The 24,240-nt window shown below is 34.6% G+C and overlaps 1 protein-coding gene across 6 annotated transcripts in view; it reads left to right on the top strand.

Moving 5' to 3' along the window:
• Positions 1-24,240, top strand: part of ATRNL1 (attractin like 1) — an 853,525-nt gene that overhangs the window by 606,878 nt on the left and 222,407 nt on the right. For 4 of the 6 annotated variants that reach the window (XR_004028677.1, XM_030806602.1, XM_030806597.1 and 1 more), the window contains one exon: positions 22,173-22,280. The exons of the other annotated variants lie outside the window; for them this stretch is intronic. Coding sequence is in view for 3 of the 4 variants with exons in the window: in XM_030806602.1 (XP_030662462.1) it covers positions 22,173-22,280 (108 nt within the window). In the remaining variant the exon portion in view is untranslated. The remainder of the gene's footprint in view (positions 1-22,172; positions 22,281-24,240) is intronic. 6 annotated transcript variants of the gene reach the window in all.

Here is a 24,240-nt window from a genome sequence, read left to right as displayed (position 1 = left end):
ATCTAGAAATTTTCTTCACTTCCCAGAAAACAAGATTGGTTAAAATAATAGAGGTATCGATTTTTAAATAGCAGGGAATATGCTGTATATTTATTACTTCTCAGACCAGTGATATTTCTTCATTTTTTTATACTTAGTGAATTTTATCTCAAGCCTCATTTTACTCTAAATCTGTTCTCTACTACAGGATAGTTCCTTGCTTTGGTTAATATTTAACTTTTTAAAATATATCACATTACCTTGGTGAGTAAAATATGCATGTACTATAAGATTACCGTCACTATAAAATTATGCAGGTGCTATAAGATTACTGTCTTTTACTATAAGATTACTGTACTATAGATTACTATAAGATCACTGTCATAATAAAATATGCATGTACGATAAGATTACTGTCTCTCAAAGATTTGTGGAGTAAAACATTTTCACTATTCTGTTCCTGTGAATTACCAGGTCGGACCACAGGGATTATGCAGAAAGTAGTTTATTTTTGTGCATTGTGTTTGGTTTCTTTCTAAACAATCTTAACAACTTTTTCTAGGCTTAAAAAATTAGTTTGTGTGCCAGTGCATTACTTATTGACAGACATGGTCATATTTAGTATCTAATTAGTGGACAGAGTTAATTTTTTCACACTTCTTATATTTTCTTATATCATCCCAGCCCTCGGCTGTCTTCCACTTAGCTGTCATATTAGTTCCCTGTGGCTAGTACAACACAATTACTGTAAACTCAGTGACTTAAAACAATTTATTCCTTGGCAGTTCTGAAGGTCAGAAGTCTGAAATTAGTCCTACCCTGCTGAAATCAAGGTCTCTGTAGCCACGCCCCTGCTAGAGGCTGTAAGGGAGAATCCATGTTCTTGCCTTTTTTAGTTTCTAAAACTACATTTCTTGCATTCCTTGGCTCCTGGCCCTTTTCAAAACCAGTACTATCACATCTTGCTTTAGTGGTCACATTACCTTGACTTCTCTAGTTAAATCTCCCTCTACTTCCATCATAAGAGCACTGTGATTACAGTTAGGGCCCCTCAGGATGATCCAGGAAAATATCCCCATCTTAAGACTTAATTTAATCACATCTGCAAAGTCTCTTTTGCCGTATAAGGAAACTTGCACAGATTCTAGAGATTAGGACCTGGAGATTTTTGGGGGAGGCATTATTCAGCCCACCACAACTACTATCTGACCAAATCACACAATGCACTTTTATCTACCACAGCTTTAATTTCGTCCATGAATTTATTTAATACCGATATTGTCTTCCATTTTTACACCCAGTTCAAAACTCTGAAATAGAAATAGTGCAGACATCCGACTTGTATCACACTGACCACCAGATGGCAAACTTTGTCATTACATTTTTAGTCCTAATCTAAATTAATTTGACAGCCTAAGTAGTTAAATATGCCAATTTAAAGTCCCATATAGTGCCATGCAGTTTAGATCAACTGAAGTTTTATCACACTAGATCATTTTTTATGAGAACAGCTACACATAATCAGATATTAATCTGAGCTACTTTAATGGCTTCTGAAAAAGATTACTTCCTTATCTAGCTCTAACATCAACAACTAAGCATGCTTCTATTTCACAGAAAATTCTTCCAATGCAGTCTCTCTTAGTTTTTGAGTAATTTCTTATAAATTCTAAATTTAATTGATATGATGAATTATTCATCTCAATTTTAATTACTTATATACAGGATTTTTCCTAGAACTTGTTTCATTAATGAATTCAACTCAGGCAGGTACTAATCCGTGTCACTTTTATCCTGTAGTATCACATAATATATAATATAAATAATGGCTACAAATAAGACAGCTTTCTAAAATAGCAAAAATTATTATTGTATTGTTCTACTGTTTTCCAAAATCATTGCACTCTTATGGTATCAGTCTAAACAATTCAGAGACATCAGAATAACAGCTAGTATTTTTCTTCTTTCCTTCTTACAGAAACTTTTATAGAAAAGTTCAGAAAATATGTATTTAAGTAAGTTAAAATTCATGTTCTAAAGATAATACTTTTTGTATTTCCCAGGCATAAAGATATAGGTATAGATGTGGATATCAATGATATAGAAATATAATTGGGATCATTCTTACAGTGAGTTTTTTCGTCTTTTGAACCTCATTCACAATATCATATGAAGTTTATTGGCCCTCCCCTATTCCATCTCCCTGTATCCCCCAAGCCAAAGTAAACATTATTCCAAATCTTATTTTTATTTTATATATATATGTGATTATATATGTATGTGCATTTACATATACATATATACACATTAATTCTGATTTTTCATATAAAGTTATATTCTTAACATTTTCCAATGTTATTAAGATTCCTTGAAAAATTTTTAATGGTCATATGATATTTTACCTTTTTGGTATTCCAGTTTAACCAAATAGACCAAATTGTCTCCAATTTTTCACTATTATAAATGACACTTTCATAGAAACTTATGAATGTTGCTTATATCTCTAATTATGTATTTCATTAATATAGAATCCTTGCAGTAGAATTACTAGGTCAAACGATATGTGGACTTTTGATGTTTTTGATATCTGTTAGCAAATAGCTTTCCAGAAGGGCCAAACCAGTGGCATTCTCTTAATACTCTTGCCAAAATGCTTCATTAATTTAATTTTTGCCAATTAGGTGAAAATATTCCTTGATGTGCTCCTGTTTACTAATTTATCTTATGAATCCCTTTCCTTTTAAGTTATTTAAATTATATGTAATGAAATTTATATAAGATAATCATTATCCAGCTTACTGCACTAATATTAGAAAGGAACATAAATATTTGGGATGATGAATATAATTTCTAAAGGTGACAGGGATTACAGAATGGAATTCAGAGTCCACTTTATCTTTTAGAGTAGGGTTCTCTGGGTCTTACTTCACATAGAGTAGTGTTGTCAATACTGCAATAGAAAGAAAATGAGAATAAAAGTAGCACTATTAACTAGAATTTTTTGTGTCTTTAGCTTTTAGTAAGTCCCATATTTGCTTTGTAACTTCTTTTCCCTGAGAAAATTGGAGCCTGAACTCACAGGGTTCTTATGAAGATACAATCACTTTAAAAAGTGTGATCTTCCTAAAGGGAATTATTGTTTTAACAAAATCTACATACATTGATAATTTTAAAATATTTGAAAATTTATAAACTCTTTCATCCTTTTTAATACTGTTTGTTAGAAATGGCTAAGATCTTTGTATAGGAAGGGGACATAATTTCCAGTGACATTATATTTGCTCTTCCTCTTTTGTTTGCACTAGAGAAAGCCTTGCCATATCTAATACATCATTCTCTGAAGATATGCTTGCATCATTTCCAATTAAATGTTTTAAGTCAGCAGTATACAGTAAATTATCTTAAATGTTATTGTAAGTTGAAGCTGAAATGTTAGCAAGAAAATTGCTAAAGGATATCATTTAAGCCCTTATTGGTTCTGTGTATTTGCTAATGTCTGTGGTGTATATTACTTTGACGAGCCTACAGTGACTTCTAACTTGAATTAAAATACAGTTTTGACTTTGGGAGGCCGAGGCGGGCGGATCACGAGGTCAGGAGATCGAGACCACGGTGAAACCCCGTCTCTACTAAAAATACAAAAAAATTAGCCGGGCGTGGTGGCGGGCACCTGTAGTCCCAGCTACTCGGAGGGGCTGAGGCAGGAGAATGGTGTGAACCCGGGAGGCGGAGCTTGCAGTGAGCCGAGATCGTGCCACTGCACTCCAGCCTGGGTGATAGAGTGAGACTCCGTCTCAAAAAAAAAAAAAAAAAAAAATACAGTTTTGGTCAATTTTTTTAAGGTCAAGGCAAGATTTAAATTAGACTATAATTTGCTTAGTTAGTCATCTCACTTTTTTTGAAGCAAGTAAGCAATGAATTGGGAAAATAAATTATACTTGTTTACTGAAGATTCTCAGAAAGGGAACACGTGCTTTGTTGACAACAGTGGCATTGAGTAGATTGAATAATGATTTATTCATTACTTTTTTATTACTGATGGAAAGAAGAGCTGGTTAAAAGGTAGCAGAGACCAGTTAAATGTTCAGGTCTATTTTAATAATATTTATACAAATTCATTCACTTTATAATAATTTCCATATTTATTTGAATTTTGACCTACTTGGCCTTAGAATTGTCAGTGAATATAAGGCAGTTTCTGAAGAAAGCCCAAAACACTCACTACAATGCTAGAATTCAATCGGTATTTGTTGGCATGTCACACATTCAGATACCTTGCGTGTCTAATTTTTATATACTGAAATATATGTAATGAAGAGCATATATAGTGAACAAAATATGTATTGGGTGAGCAAAGTTTATGTCAAGTAAATGATTGACACAAATGTACTTCTGTTTTTTTGAATTCTGGTATCACAAACTTATTCCAAGGTATCTGAAGAGTAAAATCTTGTTCCTGTGGTTACTGTAACTAAAAGGGAATGGAAAAGGCAGGGCAGGAAAAGATTTATGGGATTCAGAGATGAGAAAATTTGAGAGATTTGAAGAAAAAGAAGGTAGAAAAGAAGAGCAATGTATAGACTTTGACAAATGAGAAGAAATAATGAACAGGAATTTGTCGTATAAAGAAGAGGGATCAAAGGGTACATTTAGTCCCACAAAACTAGAATTATACAATAAAAGAATTATTCTAACCCAAATTACTTAATTATCACAATGTTGTTATTCAAATCCTGCACATCCTTTGTCTCACAGACATCTGAAGGCCTTTAGTACCAGTCCGGTCCATGACAATGTCTTTTCCTAAAATCTCATCACTTTATGCTACTTACCTGACAACTGACTGCACACTTGCAATTCTGAATTGTTCTGTGATTAAAATCTGCTATTATAAGTTAACATTTTATGCTTTAAATCTCAATTTTCTAAGTAGAATACAAATCTGGAAGACGAGCACTCTGTCCTATCTCTTGCTAGTTTCTGTAGTTTTAGCAAAGCATCTTGCATTGTAAAGGGATCTCAATTCTTTAATGACTGAGTATAACATATAGCATTTTTCACCAAAAAGAGTCATTTATCCTATAGTAAAAGAAAACAGTAAAATAACACTGAAAGCATGCAGAGACTTGGGTGAAATTTAGAAGTTTTGGAACATGGATTTCATCAGTAAGTTATTTACTTTGTTTATGTGATAGTCCTGACATGGAAAATCAGTGTAAGCCAAGATATTATTGACAGAAAGAGTATAATAAATAGAAAAGGGGGTACATGAATCAGATTATTTACATTTTGAAGATGGTGGCTGCGGTGAGTACTGCACTTGAATTAATTCCAAAAGATCTCCCTTGAGCCGAAAGTGTGTGTAGTCATAATTGCATGACCTGTGACACATTGTCTTTGCCCCACAGACAGGTTACAAAATTGGCACTGAATCAAGATAGAGTAATTATAGGGAAGTAGAAACTGTCTGGATATTCCACTGAAAGCGGAAGATGTGATCTGTTCTTGATTTGCTTTGCTAATAGCTCTAACTTTGAGAAGACAGAGAATAGTAAGATAAACAACCAACAGGTGGGGGATGTAGGAGTCCTGGGAGACAGAAAATTATCATGCCATTTGAGAGTATATAATATAAAGGAAAGAGAATAGAGAAGAGAAGCAATTACACACCCCCAGATTTTAGCAAAATTTCTTCCAAAATGTTTACAGGAAAGCTATTTTGATTCTGTGGCAGGAGCTAAAATAAAATACCCCAATAAATCATTCATTCATTTATTCAGTTTAAGTAATGGTAGTAGAAAGTGTAAAGCTATAAGTAAGTTAAGGTTTCAAAAAGAACTTTTTTTCTTTTTTGTTAGGCTAACCTGACTGATACAGCAAGGTTATGCTGCAGATATGATATATCTTAACTTTATAATGGCATTTATGAATATCTGGTGTTCTTTTGCAGTTGATAGAAAAATGGACACTGGGTAATGGCATAGTTATTGTTGGTGGTTTCTGAGAGGGGCCAATAATTAGCACTCTTTTCTTTCTCTGGGTTCTAAACAAATAGGAACTAAACAGTTAATTTGAAAATAGTGGTCAATATATCATTTTTATTATTAATAAAAGTCATGCTGAAGGACATAACTTTGGGTCCATAAACCAAATTATTTTGCTAATTCTGAACTCAAGAATTAGGCCGATTTTGTCACCTGCCATGGATAATACATTAAGTTATGCTGCCTCCTGTGGGTAGGCTTCCCAGATAAGAAGTTATGAGAGAGAGGGTCCAAACCAAATTCACATTGTCTGCAGGCAGACTTGCTTCTAAAAGGAAGAGAGGCAGATTCATCTGTAGAATTAATCACTTCACCTCCTTGGAACACAATGAGTAAGAGCAGGAGAGAAGCTAGGAGAGTATTTATGGAAAATACCTCCTCATCAAAATTAGGAATGACAAAAGGTTTTCCCCTCTAACTTTGCCTTGCATCTGTTCTCTTAGGCCACTGAGTTTAACCATAAAGCCTGTGGTCAACTCTGTGAGGGAGGAGATCAGCAGTTTATTTGGGCAGGAGGCCAATTCTAATGTCAGCTGCTTTGGGCATTATCCTGAGATCCATGGTGGTCAGTTTTGATTCTACACTGAGAAGATTCTGAAATGGGTTGGAACAGGACATATATCAAACCAGCTTCAATGACACTCTGTATCTGAAGCTGGAAATTTACCGCCAACTTATTTCTTATCTTAAATTATATATAACTCTATGGCCATATTAAATAACTCTAATACTAGAATGTGTAAAGATACATCAGTAAATAAAATTCCAAAAACATAGAAATGCCCTAATTAAATAAAATCTCCTCACTTTATCAAATTCCCAGGGAACAATCATTAAAGTTTAAAAGATTATATTTCTTTGCAAGTTAAAACCATAAGTAAAGTCTAAAATTATTTTGCCTTTGTGAGTTAAAAATTCTTCAAATAAATTTCAAAACCATTCTTCAATATTTCTGATTAAAATATTAAACATTCTTCAACATTTTTCTCAGCCATAACCATTCACCATTCACAGGAAGAGTTGGGATTGTCTATTTCTCACCAGAATGCCTAGAGCTCCTTCAGCGTCAACACTGCTATATTAGTTCAATGCCAAGCCTTCTGTGGGCCTGATTTTAAATAATACAAATTATTAATAACACATGGAAAATTTTCAGAGCACTGGCCACACAGTGACCAAATTTAGAAAGCAGACCAATTCCTACCCTTTAAATGAGTTATCTCAGGCAAAATGATATGCCTAAACCTAGTTCTTAGTGTGGCCAGACACCATACCAGAGACTCAGTGGTATCTAAGGAAAGAAGGGTAGATTGTAAACCCTGATTTTAATCTTGCCATGATACCTATTGGTCTATACAAGTTGTCCAGAATTCATGAGCTATGGGTTTAAATCCCAGTGGGAGAAATCCCTAAGCAAATGGTTGATTTTGGTATTATGCATACTTACCTCTTAGAGAAACATTGCTGCCTTCTTGCAAAATTTAGAAATTTGTGACTGGGCGGAGTGGCTCATGCCTGTAATCCCAGCACTTTGGGAGGCCAAGGCAGGTGGATCACTTGAGGCCAGGAGTTTGAGACCAGCCTGGCCAACACAGTGCAAACACTGTTTCTACTAAAAGTACACAGATTAGCCAGGCGTGGTGATGTGCGCCTGTAATCCCAGCTACTCAGGAGGCTGAGGCACGATGATCGCTTGAACCCAGGAGACGGAGGTTGCAGTGAGCCAAGATTGTGCCACTGAACTCCAGGCTGGGCGATAGAGTAAGATAATGTTTCAAACAAAAAAGAAAAAAAAATTAGAAAATTTTAATCATATCAGCCCAGCCCCGAGCACATCTTATTCATGCCTTCTTCTCCAAGACGGTATTTTTAAAGCTTTTTAGTTTCCATTTATCCCAACCCTAAATTGAGAGTGACTGTGTTGGGTGAATAACATCCATGCTTTTGTAACTAACCAGAGGCATTTCAATCTTATTTTGCTGTGGCCGTTGCCACTGTATGTCTCTATGACTTTACTTCCCAGGAAGTATTTGTCTCTCCTCTGTCATTAGCCAATTCAGAGACAATCTAAGACCACATGGTAGAAAGTGTCCTTGAGCTTGTGTTCAAACTAAATGATTGTAAGTTTCATCCATAGGTCCTATCTTGGTCTTAAATTAATTTTTAAATTCAACAAATATTTATTGAACATCTTCCATCTACCAAATACTTTCTAGATGCTGAGATTAACATATATAAAAATCCAAGCACTATCAGTAGAGACAAACTTTAAACAAACAAGCAAAATATATAGCATATTTGATGATAGAGAATAATGTGGACAAAAACAAAACAAGGAAGAGGGAAAGTGGCAGTGTGTGTGTGTGTTTGTGTGTGAAGATGATTGACATTTTAATTGAGGTGGTCAGGGAAGAAGTAGAAAATGAAATTTTAGGTAAACGAACTAGTGTTGGCTACTTAAGCCTAACACTAACCATTTAAAGCTCATTCACATTCTGTTTATATATATATACACACACATATACACAGTAACCATTTAGAACCCATTCAGGTTCTATTTTATATCTATCTATCTATCTATCTAATCTATCTATCTATCTATCTATCTATCTATCTATCTATCTATCTATTATCTATCTATCTATCTATCGTCTCCCCATAAGAGATTGAATGAGCCAAGAAAGCTGTCTAGTCATCAGTTGCTGAAGGACTGGCTAAGACAGAAATACACAGATACCTTTCTCAGTTGCCCCCAGTTTGGGACTCACTCCTCATATATGTGTACAAAGTACAAGAATTAAAATTCAAGTTCTATAAATTTAGAACTTGACTTCTTTGTAGTTTACTATGTTTAGTAACAGCAAACATTCTGCTCAATAATTTCCAAAGCCTTTTTTTTCCATATAATTAAATCATTGCCTCAGCAAAGCTTAGGAATAGTTGCACTTGCATAGTAAATGGCAAATTAAGGCCTTGGCCCTAGTTGAAGCCCAGTGATCTTCATTTTTGTTTTCTGGATTGCCCCATTACTTGTTCTATCCTTAAGGAAATGGAGTGGCTTATTTGATTTCTAAATTTAAGTGAAATACACAGCATCAGTAATAAAGATGATGTTGTAGGACCTTTTCCCTAGTTCAACTAAAAATGGGGTCCTTATCACATGACCATGAAAGGTTAGGCTCACAGATATATTGAAGGGTGGGAAAAATGGAATTTACTGGATGAAAAGAAAAAAAAAAAAAACTCAGCAAAGTGAGAGAATTTCCTGTTAACAGGCCCCATCTCACCAATTGACTCCCAGGTACCACGCCGTAACAGGAGAGGCCAAGTTCCTCCCACTGCAAACAGCACAAACTTTCCCAGTGTGCATTCCTCCCACTGCGCAGGCCTGTCGGAGGTTCTGCCAGGTGGCCCATTTTACTTGGCTGTCTCAATGATATTATGTTCTTTATCTTCACTTTTTACTTTTTAACCTGTTCAGAATCCCAAGCAGATGAGAAGGGTCTACTTAATAATAGAAACCTTATCAGAGACCCCAACAGTTCAATAGATTCATTATTGATTGCTAGGTAAGTGTCCATTTCTAGAGAAAGGGTAATAAAACATGTATTTCTTTTCTCTGATCCACTTAAAATTTTCATCAACCAAGAAATAAATGGCCTGATTATCAAATTTAGATATTTATGGGAAAATTCATAGAAAGGAAACGTATTAGAATAAAGGGAATTTGTAGATTAAATGTGAAGTATATAGAATATATTTGGTGAAAGTTAAAATGCTTTTGGTAAAGGGAAGAAAATCATAGGGTTAGAGATGTCTTCTTAGCAGGAATATATCATAAGCCAGTACATTCAAGAAAATGTACCAGTTGATTGGTGAAGCAGACAAAACACAGAGGAAGAGGCTGCAAAGTTTTTGGGAGTATCATTGGACCGAGAGAGGTTGAATGAGCCAAGAAATCTGTCTGGTCATCAGTTGCAGAGCGGCTGACTAAGTAAGAAACACACAGATGCCTTTCTCAGTTGCCCCAAGTTTGGAACCCACTCCTTATAAAAATATATACAAAGTACAGAAATTAGAATTCAATAACATATGGTCCAGAAAGTTGTATTCCAGAGCAAGGGCTAAGGAGGGTTAAGTTTTGGGTAAGTTTTGCAGTGGACAAAGGATGGTGTCACAAAGTTTGAAAATAAGGGAAAACATGCCTAGTCTGCTAGCTAGGGAACTTCTTGGGTATCATATACCTCTTGCCACCCAGCATGGACATAATCAACTGAATGTTTCTAAATCCATATACCTTATCTGTCCTATCTTTTGATATACTACATGGAGAGAACCCTGGAATATGAAAAAGCAAAACCCATTCTTGTGGTGGCTTTTGTGATTTACGTTGAATTACTAGCAAGTATGACAACTCACTATCTTGATTCTCTTTGCCCCCAAAGGGCATTGACCTGTTCAGGGGAATGGAATAGGGGTCAACGTGAAAGACAACATGCAGAGAGACAACTAACACATTGGAAGTTTAAAGGTTCAAAGAAAATTCTGCACTCAAAAAAAAAATAGGTTAAAAACAATCACAACAGTAAAACATGAAAAATGTATAATAAATACCAATGTGAAATTCCAAATTTAGTTTCAAAAATTTACTCATAGACATGCTAAGTAGAGAAGACTTGTCTTGATCAAAGTTCATGTCAGGGTATTCAAGGGTCCTAGATGACCATCTATTAGGAAAGTCACAGCACTTCTGAGCCTGCTTTAATAGGAACACTGGACTAAGTAACCTCCAGTATTCCTTCCAAATCTGAGAATGAGTTATTCCAATGAGCCTGTGACTTTCTTACATTCTGATTTTTGTGGTTTAACACATTGTTCCAAGTACATAAGAAAGCCGATTTATATCAGTCATGAGTAATCTATGCTACATCAAACTGCCCTTCACATTTAAAAAATTCAAACAATTGAAATTCATTTTTTTAAAAAAAGCATGTCATGTCTCCTTTCACAAAATATTAAAAACAAGTCAGATTGCCTATTCATTTATCACATCAATTAGTCAATGATTATTATAGGTATCTTCCAATGGAGACTTAAAAAAACTGTATTTAGCAGATGTCTTCACAAAGGAGCATTTTACTGGAGAACCATTTTTTAGCATTTTGCAATATTGAACTGAAAATGACTCCATTAGCTAATAGCAAAATAATCCCATATTCCTCAAAGGAAAAAAAAATCTTTAATATATGTATTGATTAAAAGGAAAATGCCAGTGTGTGGGTCATTTACGTATCCAGGAAGATTTAAGAACCTCTTGAAGAACTTCAAAATTATAGTCATAAACTACTTAAATGTTCAACACGAACTCCTTATACACTAAATGAAAAAACTAACTGGATTATGTTGCATTTAGAATTTTTTAACCTAGCAGCTAGCATGTTGTGGCTCAGAATTGAATCATTAGCTTTGCATTAATTCCCAGAATCAGGGAGAAAAGAAATCTTTCTTTGGTAAATTACTTCTTGGGGTTCGGGGAACTACTGAGAGATTGATCTGAGCTTTGTTGCAGCAAGAGCTTCAAGTCATAAATTACTGGCACACAAGCAGATGTCAGTGTGTCATTTCTATTGTCGTCAGATGCTTTTATATTTCCACTTGTCAAGGTTGACTTGATCATATTGTGCACCTCCTGGATGTCAAAGACATAGCATTCATTTGTCCCTCTCTTTGAGAGCAGGACAGGTATTTCTTTCACAACTTAAACCTCTAAGTTTAAGAAATATACTCCATAGTATGACTGTGGGGGTATTCTATGTGTGAAAAATTTTTTCAAGTGCAGATTTCAAAATTTGAAATTAACCAGGTTCTCATTTTTGCTCTTTGAGGAGTAATATGTATTAAAATCCATTCTGAGGATCTAGCTTTTAAATGACCTTTTCGGTACTCATCCTTTGCTCATTTTGATTTGCTCAGATAAATTACAACCACCTGGCCTTTTGTATTAAAAAAGGTTACATACAAAATTGACCTTTCAATACTTATTGAGAGAGCTAGGTTCATTGTATATGAGATTAACTGCTGTTGCTGTTTTCTGAATGATGTATTAAATAACTTTACTTGAGGATGGTAAAGCCTATTTCTTGTGCCATTTTGTTCCAAGCTAATTCTAACACCATAGGAATGGACTGTCTGAGAAATACAAAGAAAATTATGTTTCAGAAAATAATGAATCTAATTTATTTAGCTCCTGTATGCCTAATGATTTACAGATGTGATTTCAATGTATCTTAATCTTGATAAACCCAATATTATCCATTGGCCAGTCTGCCCTTCACCATCTTGCTTGTTAAGATTCCGACTTCTTTCTGTCTGTTTCTTGAATATTTTAAGCTCAGCCTTGCCTCAAAATTTGGCGCTTGTTTTTCCCACTTCCTGAAATGGTCTTTTTTTTTTTTTGAGATGGAGTCTTGCTCTGTCGCCTGGGCTGGAGTGCAGTGGCACAATCTCAGCTCACTGCAATCTCCACATCCCGGGTTAAAGCGATTGTCCTGCCTCAGCCTCCCGAGTAGCTGGGACTACAGGCGTGTGCCACTACGCCCAGCTAATTTTTATATTTTTAGTAGAGACAGGATTTCACCATGTTGGTTGGCCAGCATGGTCTCCATCTCTTGACCTCGTGATCCGCCCACTTCAGCCTCCCAAAGTGCTGGGATTACAGGCGTGAGCCACCGCACCCGGCCTGAAATATTCTTTTCTAGCTTCCTTTGTTCCGTTCACCTAATATTCCATTTGCCACCCTACATTTTCTGGCTTCTATGTAATTAGGTTGGACTGTGTGACTATTTCTGATAATGAGGTGTGTCACTTGTGGGCTGAAGCACTGAAAAGTCCGTACACGATTCACTAGTCCCTTTTCTGCCATGATTCTTTGGGAAGTCTTGGGTTGAGGTGGAAAGTGACAAGATTGAAGCAATCTATATTGCTGATTTACCAGATGGGAAGTGACCTAGACCAGAGGATTTTGTGTGAGCAAAAAATAAACTTTTCTGTGTTCAACTACTGAGCTTTTGGGGATGTGTACCTATTCTGATTAACTATTCAGGGTTTCAGGGCAAATGTCATTTCTCTTCTGTAACCATCCCATCTAAAGCACTTTCCCTCTGCACTGTATCTTTCTCCTGACCATTTTGTTTCCCACAGCAATTTTTTTCCGTAATACTTTTATTTATTTATGTAAGTCAATGTCAAACAAACAAGACTTCTATGTACTGTTAATTATGATTCTTAAGTGCCCAGAGTATTCTTTAAAGTTGTCAATAAGCATTCATTTTTCGACATTTTGTTTTAATGTCAACAAGTACAAAAAGCAAGATAAAATACTATCTTGCAGAGGTCCATTGAATTTCCTGTTGGTCACCAGAAAGGATAGCCTGTATCAAGCCATAGCACAGTTTTTAAGAGTCTCCTAGATAAATCCATTTTGCATTATTTCTTTTATCCTGAAATGAGATCATCTTTGGCAAAGTCTTTATAGGTGATGCTATCTGTGTCAACACAGAAAAGATTTAGAGTCCGTATTTTAATTTTAAAATTTCCCGAAGAGTCACCTTCAAAAATTCTGCAATATTTTTGCATATATGGAGGTCTTCGTCCACTAACGAATAGCTTTGTTGCTTTTAACTCCAGGCTACATAAATACTTCCTCCAATATCAGACTATACTATCTGCCAGTTGCCTGCTTCCAGTTTCCTGGCACATGGTTCAGAAGAGTCCCTGGTATTTTTTTGCTGGCATGGAGAAGCTTGCTGAATAGAATCAAAAGAGTCACCCCATACATCAGTTCCTAGGAAAAGGGCATGCAGTAGGAGCTCAGTAAAAATTCATTCAATTAATTATTACAGGCGAATTTATTCACCATGCAAATCTTGATATGAGCAAACTCTGTATCACATTTTTCTACAAATAGGCTTTTATTTTTTAAAAACAATCAAAGAAAAAAATAAATTTTTTCCTAGAATTTTAGTCTAAACTATTCAAGATCATCCTTTGGAATTTGAAGTAAAGAACTTCATAATTTGCTTCCAGTCCTTAATGAAGTTTCTTGACAAAGTATTAAGACTTCACAGAAAAATATTTTCGTATTGCTAATGCATGAAGACATGTGCCACATGACATACAGAACTTCATTTCTCATTAGGGAACAAAATGAGATATGTGATCAAGTAGAAGATAAAAACAAGTATACACAGGTATATAATCTGCATAATCAAAGTTTTGCATGGAATATTAATCTTCAGTATTATGAAGATTTAAGTGATTTTCTTTTGAAAAAGTGTTCACAAGTTGGAATTCTTTGTTAATGAGAAGTCAGCAAGCACACAGTTGAGAAAAACCAGGGAATGTCTATGCTGGATCATGTTAGTGTTTCACTTAGACTAAAAAGAAATGATGAAATTCTAATCCTTTCCTAATTTACTTCAAAATACTCAGTGTTAGCAAACATTAGAAATTTCTGGAATGGATGTGATAATTAGATAGGGATATTATTTTACTTTTCTTTGTTTGCTCCACACTGCAAATTAGCATGATCATCCCCCACCCACCAAAAAATGATTTTACCAAGGTCTATCCAAAGATACAAAGCTTAACTGATTTGATTAACAACTTTGTGATATGCTTCAAGACGCAGCTTTTGGTTGAGAAAAATTCAAATTTTGATAAAATTCTATCCCCCCAACACCCTTTTTTTTTTTTTTTTTTTTTTTTTGAGATGGAGTCTTGCTCTATTGCCCCAGGCTGCAGTGCAGTGGTGGTCCTGGCTCACTGTATCCTCTGCCTCCCAGATTCAAGCCATTCTCCTACTTCAACCTTCGAGTAGCTGGGATTACAAGTGTACGCCACCAGGCCTGGATACGTTTTTTGTATTTTTTAGTAGAGACAGAGTTTCGTCATGTTGGCTAGGCTGGCCCTGAACGCCTGACTTCAGGCGATCTGCCCACCTTGGCCTCCCAAAGTACTGGGATTATAGGTGTGAGCCACTGCGTCTGGCTCCTATCCCTTTTAAATTAAACTTATTTTCATGAAGACTTACAAATGGACAGATGTCAGGCACCCCTTCCATTTTCTTGACTTCAAAATTTAATTACAAAGAATTGCCCCTGTAAGAAGTACTATTTTGTCTCCTATGATGTTTAAGTAGGAATGGATAGCATGGATATGTAAAGATAAGGAAGACTTGCTAATGAAGATTATTCATTTTCTTTGACATTTCCTACATTAACCTAAACAATGACAGCCCATGCTTAAAAGGACCATACTTATAAAAGTAAGGTATATTTTATTTAATTCCTGTCAGTAGAAACCTTTTAAAAATACCTTATTACAAGGAAATGATGGTGATGCTATCAGGTCATATAGTTTGTACCCCCTGCTCTTGTTAATATTGACAATTTCCAGAGTTCTATGAGACTGATTTTACATTGAAGTTATGATCTACAATCAGTATGTAAGGCTGATATCTTTAAGAAACAAGATCATTCAGTATAGAGTATAGGTGGCATTGCATATACACCAAAGTTTACAGAAAAAACAAAGTTTGAGAACCAATGAGCTACATGAAGAAAACAAATAAATGAAATATTTCCAATTAAATGTCTGAGCTTTGAACTAATTCTGCCTTAAAGATAATTTTCAAATTCTTACCTAGCAAATAGGAATGTGTCAGTAATTCTAAAGTAGTTTTTCTGGCTTTTAGAATTTATTCCCTTTTGTTTTATTTTGAAGCATTAACATGAGTTGATTGATTTATTTCTTGAAATAACTTAAGGAAGTAGAGTTACATTTTGGTTCAGGATGAGGGGCTGTTAGCTTCTGAAGACAGCAGTAAGTTAATGATCGAATCTACTGAAATTGCAGGGAAAAAATTAAAGTATCATCTATCAGTGTCAGGTTCATAGACTTTTCCAGTCCTCATCTATTTGCCCTTTAGAGGTCTGTGATCTGCAGATTGAAGAATCTCTGGCCTAGAGGTTCTGTGAGGTTCCTGCCAGGTCTAAAAATCTATGGAGATTGTGTCTTGGTCATATGAATTATATAATCAGTGTTAGCCAGATGACAACAAGACCCTCATTTGTTGACGTAATTTAATCCGTTATTTTGACCTTTCGGTTTAATTTTACTTTGAGTGATAACATATTTACTTTGATACAGATAGTCATGCTTATACTTTCTACATACATTGACATGCACATGTACTATATATGCTTGGGTATATACATATATATATAAGCTTATTGTATTAGTCCATTTTCACACTACTGATAAAGACATACTTGAGACTGGGAAGAAAAAGAGGTTTAATTGGACTTACAGTTCCACGTGGCTGGGGAGGCCTCAGAATCATGGTGGAGGACCAAAGGCACTTCTTACATGGCAGCATTAAGAGAAAATGAAGAAGAATCAGAAGCAGAAACCACTGATAAACCCATCAGTTCTCATGAGACTTATTCACTATCATGAGAATAACACGGGAAAGACCAGCCCCCACGATTCAGTTCCTCCCACTGGGCCCCTCCCACAACACAGGAGATTTCTGGGAGATACAATTCAAGTTGAGATTTGGGTGGGGACACAGTCAAACCATATCACTTATATATGCTATTAGCATTTTAGAGGATATTTTGAAATCTATATTTTAATCAAAGATCAGGAAACATTTTCCGTTTTTCCTTTGTCTTTCCTCTGTCTGGTAGCAGGCTTGATGACAGTGAAAGGTAGGTTTAGGTTTTGGCACATTACTGCCCAAACAGCAACCCCGAATAACTGAACAACCTACCTGGAAAATCTGCTGTGGCTATTTGACAACACTTTGCTTTTGAATAATGAAGAAAAAATAACTAATCTTAAGGTTTTATGGAATCTTGAATTATTAAAGGCCTTCTGGACAGTCACTGAAGTTTATTTTGCAAGTTAATATAAATATTGCAAAAATACCGTTTGACAAAGAAATTTCAAAAATCATTGGAAATGAATATTATCGGCCAACTCAGTGAATACTTGTCAGTGTTAGACGGGTAGAATTTTTTTTATTTTTAAGTTAACACATTATTTCAAACACAGCATATTGCCAGTAGGTCAAAGATTATAAAAGCCTAGAAAAAAAATAACAACTGTAACCTGAATAAAGATGTTTTTCCAAGCCACACCCATAATGACTAACATCACTATCTAGGAAAATTAACCTCACACTGGAAGACTGAAAGCAAAAGATTTCCAATATTTTTCTGAACAAGAATTTGAACCTTGTGCCTTGAAGATTTAGTTATATAAAATGGTAGAATACCGTGCTTTCCTAATTTAATGATACTAAAAGTTCTTGCCCCTTCTCTTCTTTACACCAGCCTAACATCAAAAGAACAAAAAATGATTTTTTACTTGTATTACTGTATGTTAAATATGTTTGTGTTAACAACAGAAACCCTCTTATTTCATGAATTGTTGCATAATCTTTTATTCAGAGGCTTTATTTTAGTTTGTAGCTCAAAACTAATGACAAAATCATTTTGAGTGCTCTTTTTATACCTTTCCAAATTGTTTTGAATATAATTGCTGTTAGAAATATTAATGCATTGTGATGACTTTATGGCAGTTTTTTTCTATGATCTTTGCAGTATTGCAATAAGCTAGATGATGAGGAACAATATGAAATCTGATACTGATTTGCAAGACAGGTCCACGAAACATCCCCACTCTAAAAAAATAAATGTCTACCTACTTTCAAGGATAAGACATAAATTCTAGAATATCAAAGGACATATAAGAGTTTTAAAAGTTTATTCATAATTAGAGTCAGTTTTATGAAAACTTGCCTTTACTCACATTTGGATGAAACAGATTTTTATACTATATTTTATTCACTCATTCATTGTTCATTCATAAAACACTATTGCCTATCAACTAAGTATTGTGGGGAATGAAAAACAAAAATAGGCTTTTGCCTTAAAGAAGATCCCAGAAAAGCATGGAGACATAAAGAGATGGTGCCATATTAATGTCACAAATAATTCATAGAAGAGATGATCATTTCAAATTTGAGGTGAGGTAGAAGGACATTTGAAGGTGGAGGAGAGAATAGATAGGGAACCTATACAAAAGAGTCATGTAGTAGGAGGTATGAAGACAATTGGAGGCAGAGTTAGTCACTGCTTTGTTTTTTATATATGTGTATTTTTAAGGATTATTATCCTAAAGTCATTCAAAGAGTTGTATGCCTTGTGGTATTTGGAAAGTTAACTAGTATGAAGTTTGGGGAATGATACTGTATTTGAAGTAATAGTATTAAGTTGAAGAATTATCTGTTTTCATATTTGGTAGAATCACTGACTCTATCTGACTCTACCTGGTTGTCAAATTTAAGCATAGATATTCTTTTCTTATTTATTTATTTATTTATTTATTTATTTATTTATTTATTTATTTTTGAGACGGAGTTTCGCTCTTGTTGCCGCAGGCTGGAGTGCAATGATGCAATCTCAGCTCACTGCAACCTCCACCTCCCGGGTTCAAGTGATTCTCGTGTCTCAGTCTCCTGAGTAGCTGGGATTACAGGCGTGTGCCACCATGCCTGGCTAATTTTTTTTATTTTTATTTTTATTTTTTAGCAGAGACAGGATTTCACCATGTTGGTCAGGCTGGTCTTGAACTCCTGACCTCAGGTGATCCACCTGCCTTAGCCTCCCAAAGTGCTTACAGGCATGAGCCGCTGAGCCTGGCCTGATTTTCATATCATTTTTAATTCCATGGTTTGTTTCATAAGAGATTTTGAATAGCAAAACAGTTATTATGTACAACAAATAAGATAGTAACATCTCTTTAATTTTTAAATTTTCTTCACAACAATGTTTATGGCAGTATGATTATAATCTATTGTATGATGATCAGTTTGTTCTTTTAGCTTTATTGTTCTGCTGAATAATTGGCAATAGCAGATTAGTTATAAAACAGACACATCTGCTATATGGCTTCTTATGGGTATACAAAATGTTAAGCTTCATTTTATATAAAACACAATCCTAGAAAATAGATTAATTTTCAAAATTTCTTAAGAAAATATGATATATTTTTTCCTAATTTTCAGGATGAGTTTTTGTCATTCTTAGTCACAAATGGTGGAAGGCAGTTCCAAATCTAAATTCATTTTACCACAATAATGACATTTTCCAACTGTCTCATAAATTTGCAACATTTGTTAAAAGGGAGACTAGTAGAGCAAAATGTGTCACTATTGCTGAAGAAAATGGGCCTGTGGTAATTAGTGTGCCATCTTCTGAGACAAAAATAGTGCTTGAAATTTAACATTATAATTGTACCAATTAGCAGTTATTGAGTGCTCACAACGTGCCAGCCGCTGTGTGGAACAGCCCAAGTGTGTTATCTCTTTAGTCTCAACCTTATGACTTAAAGATATTATTGCTATTCCCATTTTATAGAGAGAAGGAATGAGTGAAAGGTCTCAGTAATTAGATTATGATCCAAATGCTGGTAAGTGCAACAGCTGGGATTTAAAACAGGTCCTCTAAGGTATAGGTGTAGTGTAGGTACTGTTATTATTTATAGATGAGAAAAATTGAGGCTTAGAGAAGTCTAAATAATTTGGTTAAGCTCAAACAGCTAGAAAGTGGAGAAACTGGTATTTAAAAGTAGGACAATTGTTAAGAATAGGGGAGGAGGGCAGAAATTAGTTGCAAAGATAGTCACAATTTACTCCATTTGATTATTGTAGGGCTATCACACTAAAGCAAGAGCGTTACAGGGGAAAATGATTTTCTCTTCCTAAATTTCACAGTAAGAACATTTGTGTTAGTCTCCCAAAGGCAGAAACTCAGCTGTTTCAGCAAGGGCTGTCTAACTGGTCTTCCACTAGGTGACCCAGAATAAATTTATTTGTCTAATTCTTTATTTGTAACTTTACTGATACACTATATTGTGCCCTAATTATTTCCATTTTACCAGATTTGCTTTACAAACTATAGTAGTAAAGTCCTGGGCAAGAAGAATATTTTTCTTGTTCTTTGTATAAAGTAATTTAGTAGACATTCAGTTCCTAAAAAGTGATGGAAACACAAAGCTCAGAAGACAAACTAGAATTTTTAAATATACTTTTGCATTCTACAAATTTAAAAATTGAATAAAAGTATCAGTCACTGACTTTTTTATGAGTTTTTGGGAGTCACAATAATAGATTACAGTCCATGGAACTCTATTTTTTGTCAACAATTGTGAGTTTGGAATATTTGTTGATTTATATTACAATATGTGATATTGAGTATTCATTAATTCTATTTTGTAGACCTTTTACTTTTAGATATAAGGAAAAGGCAAGATAAGGAAAAAGAAGCTGTTCATTTTGTCTAGCAATCACTTGTCATATGCGATGCCATTTATATGCTGAGGAGAACGAATACAAATGGAGATAATTGATAATACAAATCTTAGAAAATTGTGTTCAAACACAAAGTGGAATTTACAATTTTCTCAAGACATTTGTACATGACTATAGGACGGGTAGATTGTATATTTGTGTGTGTTGTCTGGGCATGTTGGTGTGTGTGTTTTTACCAAAGACAAAGAATCTGGTGTCTTCCGCATTTACTATCCCTTAGAATTTGAGATAACCTTATGTTTGCATTTTGCATAGACATACTATTCACATCAATTTCCCATTCCTATTGAGAGAGGCGTAAACAAGATTCTATTTGCCAGGAGCTGTATTTTTAATAATATAATTTTGAAGTTATATTAAAGTGAATAATTTGATAATTTAGATCACATTCACTTTTTACTTTGAATATGTATTTTTAAAATGAATTTATTACTTCAAAAAATGTAATCTACAAACTTAAATTGTTACTCATTAGCAGTTGCATTCTTTCTATCCCATATTGTCATGTGAATGTTCTCTTTTTAATAATAAAAACCAGGTATTAAAACAAAATTTTAAATAATAAACTGTGATGGCAGTTTATTATTTAAACTTCTGCTTAAATAAACTTGTGTTTAAATAATTTGGCCTGTGTTCCTTTATCATCTACAAGGGAATTTTATGAATGTTCACTCACAGGACTACATCCATTTACATTCAAAGACTAGTAGTTAACATTTTAAGTTAATGACAGAGAATCTTTAAAAATATCTGTGAATAATGAAGCCATTCCTTGTGTTCAAGGATTTTGCCTTTCTTCAATAATACAATTTTCTTCTCATTTTAAAGAGTAATTGCATCACATGTCCTATTTTAATATTTAATAATAATTTTATTAGCTGTATAGAATGAGAAGGGCAAGAATTGCAATATCTAGTGCTGGTCATCAATTTTTTTTATCATGACTTAATGAATATTATAATTACAAGGAGAGGCAAAAAGATAAATTAGCTTAGTAGTTGGTTGGGACTTGCTAGTTTATTGGTTTTAGCTTGGGCAAAGCCCAGAATAGTCACAAAGAGAAAGAAACAAGTATCTGGGGGTGCTGTAGAAGTCCTTGCACACAATTTCTGCAACTTACTAATGCCTCATTTTGAATAATAAAGAGAGGCTTTGAACAAAAATATGAACACTGCCAATAATAATTCCTTCTGGTTCCACAGCAGTTCACAGGGGATTCTGATGACTTAACAAAACTTAGTCTTGGCAGGTATATGTCCATTTAATTTCTATTAATGCATTTTGGCAACTTTTCATTATCTTTTCTTAAATATTTTTACTGTTTTTTTTTCTTTTTCAGCTAAGACAAAAGTATGAGTTATTTTGAGTAGGAAAATTTGGCATAGCCATCATTGTAATAACACTTTTTACTCAAGTAGCACCTCTCACCTGAGGCTTTCAAAGTGCTTTTGAGTACATCGTATTAGGCCTGCAGGATGGAGGTTGGGGAAAAGTTATTTGTAGACACCATACATTTAAAGCCTCTGTGGACATATAACCAAGGCCATGGGGAGAAAGTAATTTTCATCTTTAGTACTCTAGATATGGATATCTGTATAACATGATTCCTAACTTTTCAACGCCATTTGTTAAAAAAGGGATCCAGATATTGTTGAATTACATGTGATTTTAAACCTATTTTAAGACAAATCATTTTTAACCCCCTCCAGCAACTGCTTCGAGAACGACAGCAGATGGCCAGCCGTCCCTTTGCTTCTGTTGATGTAGCTCTGGAAGTGGGAGCTGAACAAACAGAGTTTCTGCGAGGGCCATTAGAGGTAGGAACAGTGGTGCTGAAAGAGGACCACTGTGCTTTGCATATTTATTATATTGCTTCTCTAATCTACATCTACTTATGAAGCCCAACAGAGTCCGATTATCTAGAGTTGACAAGATTCAGCTACATATGTTATGCCATTTTCAAGGCACATAGTTTTAATAGTATGACATGAGCTGTAACCAAAGCCACTGGAGAATCTATTAGCCTAGGCAGGAGTGACAGACTGCTCACCTGGCAGCCTTTCTCTGACAGATACGAGCTGAGAGAATTTAAGACACAGGTATGATAGAAGAAACAAAGCGCCTATATTTAGTCTTTGGAGTACTCTGTGCCCCTAGTTAACAGTTCACATCTATCTTTATTAACAAAATTTACTTCAAAAAGGTGGGTGGAGATGAGTTGCATTTTAATTACATAGCTTCATTTTCGAATGTTGAAAAGTGAATGTTTCTCACATATAAAATGAATATTTTTATTTGTGGTTAATTGCTGTATTATTACATTCCTTTTTTGCAAAGGCAGAAATAGAGTATGATGAAACAAATCATTATATGCAACTAAATATGGTATTAGAATCCAAAAGTAATACATGAAGTGGTTTCTGAAAATAATAATCCCTAAAGATGCAAATTCAGCCAGGCGTGGTGGCTCACGCCTGCAATCCCAGCACTTTGGGAGGCCAAGGTAGGCAGATCACGAGATCAGGAGATCGAGACCATCCTGGCTAACACGGTGAAACCCCGTCTCTACTAAAAAAAAAAAAACACACACACAAACAAAATTAGCCAGGCGGGGTGGCGGGCACCTGTGGTCCCAGCTACTCAGGAGACTGAGGCAGAAGAATGGCGTGAACCCGGGAGGCGGAGCCTGCAGTGAGCCGAGATCCTGCCACTGCACTCCAGCCTGGGCGACAGACAGAGTGAGACTCCACCTCAAAAAAAAAAAAAAAAAAAAAGGATGCAAAATTCACAAATTCTGATTAATGACTATTCAAAGCATTATGATGCATACTAATTTAATTGTATGTTTATTACCTTTATTTACATTTTATATGTGGGAATATATATTTAAGTAGAAAGGTTAAGAAACTGTAGAACTGAAACATTTTATTCTCTTTTTAAAAAATGCCTCTATTTGGCTAATTTTATGTTGCCATTTTCAGATTTTATTTTTTGTCGCGGAAAACAAGGAATGCAAAAATAGAATCATTCAAAAACCTAGGTATACATATAATGGATTCTGTCTGTAGCATTTTTGTTTTTTCTGAAAAAATAAGACAATTCATGGATGCTACTCAAAGGGTCAGTTTTTAGAGGAAATGAAATATTGGGTGCATGTTTCCCTATGATTTTTAAGACATTTTTGTACTTGATTTTTTACTACTCTAGATCACAGGTTGCCATGGAAGCTTAGAACATTAGGAAATCTATGTGTGTATCTTCTATTTGTTGGGGAAAAAATAACAAAAAAGAATGATTAAATGAAAGTTACAGCAAGTGCTCTAATTTCATTTTGGTTCCTTGTTTCAAATAACTTTTATAAAAAACCTTTCACACACAGAAAACTTAGACTGTTTTTGGACTATTATAAATTCTTTTTATCCCTATCTGTTTAAAACATTCTCAAATACTGCTAAAAATCGAGTAACAAGAGAAAAAAAATGTAAGTAATGCACACATAGACTAAAGAAGAAAAGAAATAATCAAAGAACTAGAAAATTCACAAACTCAAGGAACAAATATGACACAGACATGTGTCACCATAGTTTGTCAGTTGCACATTAATAGTGTTCAATAATGTATTGTTAGGTGCTCATGTGTTCATAATCATTATAGCTTCATGTTCTATTTTTTCCAAATTTTGGTTCTTTCTTTATCATTGTGAATTTTTAACCTTAAATTTTATTTTGTAGAGTTAAAAAATGTCTAGCCCTACTTTCTTTTAGTTCATATTTTCTG

This window comes from Nomascus leucogenys, chromosome 3, assembly GCF_006542625.1.
Source record: "Nomascus leucogenys isolate Asia chromosome 3, Asia_NLE_v1, whole genome shotgun sequence".
NCBI lineage: Eukaryota > Metazoa > Chordata > Mammalia > Primates > Hylobatidae > Nomascus > Nomascus leucogenys.
The sequence above is the reverse complement of the archived record's forward strand: the minus strand, read 5'-3'. Positions and strand labels throughout refer to the sequence as shown.